Source organism: Rutidosis leptorrhynchoides, chromosome 7, assembly GCF_046630445.1.
Source record: "Rutidosis leptorrhynchoides isolate AG116_Rl617_1_P2 chromosome 7, CSIRO_AGI_Rlap_v1, whole genome shotgun sequence".
In the NCBI taxonomy this organism is placed as follows: Eukaryota; Viridiplantae; Streptophyta; class Magnoliopsida; order Asterales; family Asteraceae; genus Rutidosis; species Rutidosis leptorrhynchoides.
This window is the reverse complement of record NC_092339.1, coordinates 278,066,847-278,073,282: the sequence shown is the minus strand read 5'-3', so window position 1 is coordinate 278,073,282 and position 6,436 is coordinate 278,066,847. Positions and strand designations below refer to the sequence as shown.

General features: G+C 37.1%; 1 protein-coding gene across 1 annotated transcript; it reads left to right on the top strand.

Moving 5' to 3' along the window:
* Nucleotides 1-4,808: 4,808 nt before the first annotated feature.
* On the top strand, nucleotides 4,809-6,122 carry LOC139860035 (uncharacterized mitochondrial protein AtMg00810-like). Its single transcript, XM_071848809.1, has one exon. It carries the CDS (start codon nucleotides 4,809-4,811, stop codon nucleotides 6,120-6,122), a length of 1,314 nt encoding a protein of 437 aa, XP_071704910.1.
* Nucleotides 6,123-6,436: the final 314 nt, after the last annotated feature.

The following is a 6,436-nucleotide window of genomic DNA, read 5'->3' as shown; positions in this document are numbered from 1 at the left end:
CAAAGGATCTTGGATGGCTTGAAAGTTCTTGAAGTAGGATCATGACACAAAAACAAGTTCAAGTAAGATTTTTACTCGAATTAAAATAGTTTATAGTTATAGAAATTGAATCAAAGTTTGAATATGAATATTACCTTGAATAAGAAAGATAACCTACTGTATATAACAAAGGTTTCTTGATCTTAGATGATTACTTGGAATGGATTAGAAAGCTTGGAAGTAAATTAGTAAACTTGAAGGGATTTTTGAAGTGTTCTTGAAGTGTTCTTCCTATGATGATTATAGCTTGATTCTTGAAGTGATTTTTGATGAAGATGATGATTAAATACTGGAAAAATACGTTCATAATAGTGTGTGTGTGTGTTGAGAGAGAATTAGGAAGAGAATTGGAAGTGAAATGGAGTGAATGATGAGTGGTAATTGGTGAGTGGTGAGTGGGGTTAAAAGGAGTTCTAGTTAGTTGACTAGCTCATGGTAGAAGTTAAAATTGATTAGTCATACATGACATAATCAAGAGTGGAATCCCATGCTAGTTCCTATTGGTATATACCCATAGTAAGTACGTTTTGAAGCTGTGTATAATACGGGTAGGAATACGACTAGAATTCTTGATGAAAGAAAAGAATGGGAAAGTAACTGTAACCATTTTCGTTAAGTATGAGTGTTTTGATATATGTCTTGAAGTCTTCCAAAAGTATTTTAATACATCTAAATACACTACATGTATATACATTTTAACTGAGTCGTTAAGTCATCGTTAGTCGTTACATGTAAGTGTTGTTTTGAAACCTTTAAGTTAACGATCTCAATTAATGTTGTTAACCCATTATTTATTATATCTAATGAGATGTTAAATTATTATATTATCATGATATTATGATATATTAATATATCTTAATATGATATATATACATTTAAATGTCGTTACAACGATAATCGTTACATATATGTCTCGTTTCGAAATCCTTAAGTTAGTAGTCTTGTTTATATGTATATAACTCATTGTTAATATACTTATGGAGATACTTACTTATCATAATCTCATGTTAACCATATGTATATCCATATATATATCGTCATGTCGTTTTTACAAGTTTTTAACGTTCGTGAATCGCCGGTCAACTTGGGTGGTCAATTGTCTATATGAAACATATTTCAATTAATCAAGTCTTAACAAGTTTGATTGCTTAACATATTGGAAACATTTAATCATGTAAATATCAATCTCAATTAATATATATAAACATGGAAAAGTTCGGGTCACTACAGTTCATACGGTAGTAAAAGTAAGCAGTGGCCTGCAGTAGTAGTAAGCAGTAACATGTAGTAATATAACACAGTAGCATGCAGCAGGTTCCACAGAAACAAGTAAACTAGCAAGTTGTAGATTAGTCCTATTAGTGAATCCTACTCGGGTCGGTCCTAGAATCACTAATGCAACCTAATTCCCTACAACCAATGCTCTGATACCAACTATGATGCCCCGTACAAAATCATCGTGTACGGTACATAACAACAGGATCATTACAAGGTCAAACACTATATGCTGTTTAAAACCCAGTTTTGCATTCATGAACAGATAATGTTTTACAAAAGATGAATAGGAAACATTAACATGAGTACATGATACTAAGGTCATTACAAAGCTATTGTTTTGAAAATAACATAAGTTGGGAATGCAAAGTAAAAGTTTCATGTTTGAGACATCTCTAAGTAATGCAGCGGAAGTCTAACACAGCAAGTCTGTAACAGCAAGTCTATACACCGAGACTAGAACAGCAAGGCTAACAGCAGAAGCAACAACGTCTAAACACCTGAGAAATACATGCTTAAAAAGTCAACACGAATGTTGGTGAGCTATAGTTTGTTTGTATTCAGTAATGTAATGTAGGCCACGAGATTTCAGTGCTTCAAACAAGCGTTTCAAATCAGTAATTCAAATCAGTATGATTAAGTATATGCTCAACCGTGGGCACTCGGTAACTAACTTAACGTTTATACCCCCTGAAAGTACACTTGGCAAGTGCGTAAGTTTACGAAGTATTAAACACTCGTTAAATGCTATCGCTACTAGCCCGAGTGGGGATGTCAAACCCTATGGATCCATATCTAAGATTCGCGTTCACGGTTCAAAAACCGATGATTAAATGTTACCGAGCTAAAGGGAATGTTTATGCCGTTGTATAACCCACACATATATAAGTTTAAGTACTCGTGCCTAGTATGTAAAACATAAAATCCGCATGTATTCTCAGTTCCTAAAATAAGTTAAAGTAAAAAGGGAATGCTATAACTCACAGTGATAAAAGCGGTAAAGTCGGTAATGAAAGTACGCAAGTAGTAAGTCGGTCCGAAAGGTCGTCAACCTAAATCAAGGGTTACTAGGTCAGTAGGTTGTTTTTATAAATTCTAATAGTGCATAAAATAAGTTTAAGTGTCATCATCATCATCATTCATCATCATAAAAGCTAAGTAAGTTCGACAAGAATAGAGATCAAAACAATAGGTTGACTTCGGTCCGCTGCTGCGACCTCTACGTAAATCGAAAAAATACATAGTCAGTGGCTATGGCTCCGTATGTGAGTCCCCTAACCGCTGACCAATTTTCAGAACCTAAATCGTCTTCGTTTGACCGTGGCGACGGTTTAAGTGCGAGTAGGTCAGAAATTTCAGCACAACGTTAATAGGGTGTAGTGACTCTCGGAGGGCCATAAATCCTAAACTGTAACTCGGATTAAGACGAGGCCTAAACGGAAAATCATCTAATCGAACCGAACTAACTGAAAATCAACTTTCCAGTAGCCCAGGTGGTGTGATCAGATAAGAAAATCAGTGGACAAGTGCTCCGGTGAGGTTCTTGGTGCTTGATGCTCATCACGGTTCTCATCCTTGATGCTTGTAGCTTCAAGTGTACAACTCGTTGATGGTTTAGCATCACTTTTGACCAAGATTCTACCATCAATACACAATATGTTAAGACCAAGTGGTAAAACAACTCATTTAAGAGTCTTAGATGGATGATGAACCAAGGTTACATCATATCCTTAGTCTTAACACAATTACAAGTCCTATTTACAAACAAAGTTACAAACTTTACATCAATCAAACAAGTATGAACATGATCCAAGTCAAAAGAGGTGATGGAACCCTAAGCTAGAGAGCTTGGATCCCTTTCACACAATTTATAAGGTCACAAAGCTAGAAAGCTTGAACCTTTAGTGTTATTGAAGATCTTGAAGCATAAAGCTTGGATCTTTAAGATATATGAAGATAACAAATAAAAGTTTGAATCTTTATCACAAAATAACAAGATTAAAGTAAAAGAAAGATGAATCTACAAAGTTGATGAAGATTCAAAGCTAGAAAGCTTGAATCTTCCATGTTCTTGAAAGATTCATGCTTGAATCAACAAGATATAAGCAAGATCAAAGCTAAAAGGAACTTTGATCTCCATAATATGATGATGATGGCCACGAAAATGAAAGGAAAAGAAGAAGAAAAAGAAGACTTACAAGCAATACTAGAAAGGAAAGAAAGAAAGAACAAGTGTGTGTGAAAACCAAATGAGCAAGTGATTTGAATGAGAGGTAAATGGCTAGTATTTATAAGCAAGGAATTTGACAAGGATTGATGACATGGACAAGGGCTAGTATTTATAAGCAAGGAATTTGACAAGGATTGATGACATGGACAAGGGCTAGTATTTATAAGCAAGGAATTTGACAAGGATTGATGACATGGACAAGGGCTAGTATTTATAAGCAAGGAATTTGACAAGGATTGATGACATGGACAAGGGCTAATTAATTGGGTCACTAGCTAGAGTAGGGTGGGCTTGAGCCCAACAAGGTAGAAAGTCCAACAAGACTAACTATTGTGCATAATTAAATTACTACGCGTAATTAAGCATCCAAAAACCCAGGTAATTATTATTATAAAATAATAATTAATATTTCGCAATCATAATATTCCGATTATGACAAAAGTTAAACGTGCGCGCAAGTTCGCGGTTTATTCGAAACGTCAAATAACACTAACGGTTATAAAAGCTTCCAATGATCAAGTTATGTATCCTACGTACTCTAAGGCACGTTTTAACATATAAATGGAAGTAAACCACGTAAATCAAGTTTCCAGAGTATAAAGTAACACAGTACGCACAAATACGCAGTTTCGCAAAAACACAAGGCACAAAAGCAAGTCGAAAAAGCCGGGTCGTTACAACACATGCCCAACAAATTCCCTCTAATACTCCTTCTTCGGCCCAAACTCCCAAACTACATAATACTCCTATACAGGATACCACTTCGAGCCATGAAACACCTAGTATGGCTCATACATCTCCACCATCACCACATGCATCTCCTATGGCCCAATCAACACTTCCCATGCATGACTCACAAAATCCAACTCCCTCTGTTAGTAATACAACACATGCTCCCTCTTCCACTTTACTTCCCACTTCTAATCAAACAAATTCGACTACTACAACTAACTCACAACAACCTGTTCGCAGCATGACAACTCGCAGTATGTCGGGTATATTTAAACCTAAACCTCAGTTTAATCTCTACACATCTTCCACTCCTTCTCCTATACCTAAAAACCCCAAAGATGCTCTAAATGACACGAATTGGAAGTTGGCCATGGCCGACGAATTTAGTTCACTCGTTCAAAATAAGACATGGCTTGAATGTTATTCGTTCAATGTGGATATTTAGACACAAGTTTAATTCTGACGGTTCTTTTGAGCGATACAAAGCTCGTTTGGTTGGTGATAAAGGTCACAACAGGTGGGTATTGACTGTATGGAGACATTTAGTCCGGTTGTTAAACCGGCCACTATCAGGATTGTTCTTAGTCTAGCTATCTCGAATGGTTGGCACATACATCAACTCGACATTAAAAATGCTTTCCTCCATGGTCACCTTAATGAAACAGTTTATATGTATCAACCGATTGGTTTCCGGGATCCTACACGACCAAATCATGTATGTCACCTAAAAAAATCACTCTATGGTCTCAAACAAGCTCCTCGAGCCTGGTACCAACGGTTCGCAGATTATATTTTCACCCTCGGTTTCACTCACAGTAAGTGTGATCACTCTCTTTTTATTTATAAAAAGGGACGTGACATGGCATATATATTTTTGTACGTCGATGACATAATTATCACTGCATCTTCCAATGATCTTCGATGCCATTTCATGACTAAACTTGTTGATGAATTTGCCATGAAAGACTTAGGGTCCTTGCGCTACTTCTTGGGCATCGATGTTAAACATACACAAAATGGTTTGTTCTTAAGCCAATCCACCTCTTCAAGAGAAATTTTAAATCGAGCAGGCTTATCTTCTTATAAACCATCTCACACACCAGTTGACACCAAAACCAAATTAAGTTCGACATCAGGAACACCGTATCATGATCCTACATATTTTCGAAGTTTGGCCGGTGCTCTCCAATACCTCACATTTACTCGACCCTATATCTCCTATGCCGTCCAACAAACTTGTCTTCATATGCATGCTCCACACGACTCTCATATGGTTACTCTTAAGCGAATTCTTCACTATGTCCGAGGCACCATTCATCACGGTTTAAGTATCACAAAGTCCCCGAGTCAAACTCTCGTTTCCTACACTAATGCAGATTGGGCCAGGTGCTCGGATACTAGACGTTCTACATCGGGTTACTGTGTATATTTTTGTGACAACCTAGTGTCTTGGTCTTCAAAACGCCAGCCAACCATATCACGTTCCAGCATCGAAGCCGAATATAGGGGTGTTTCTAACGTCGTATCCGAATCTTGTTGGATTCGTAACCTTCTTCTTGAATTACACCGACCGGTACACAAAGCAACCTTAGTTTATTGTGATAATGTTAGTGCTATCTTTCTCTCGAGCAATCCCATTCAACACCAACGTACCAAGCACATCGAGTTAGATATACATTTTGTTCGTGAGAAGGTTGCTCGAGGTCAAGTCCGCATTCTACACGTGCCTTTTCGCTACCAAATTGCCGACATTTTTACCAAGGGACTTCCACATCTCCTATTCGATGATTTCCGGGACAGTCTCAACGTCCGTGAACCTCCCGCTTCGACTACGGGGATGTATTAGCCGAATATTTTGTAAAAGTTAAAGATTAGGCATATGTGCTATTTATGTGAATGATATTGTATATCGTGTATTGTTAGGCGGTGTATATCCCATAATATTTGACAGATTTGTTTCTTGGTGAAGGGCACCAACCCTTTTGTATTTATACTGATGATTTCATGAATGAAAAGGCACAGAAAATATTTCATATCTTATAGAAAGTTTAGACCTTCGTGGAATGTTAATACGTCACCCAACAGAGTCCCTCAATTGGATGAGCCATTTGAACGTATATGCCTATAGTCAGACTGCACGAGCATCGAGGGTAAGGGACG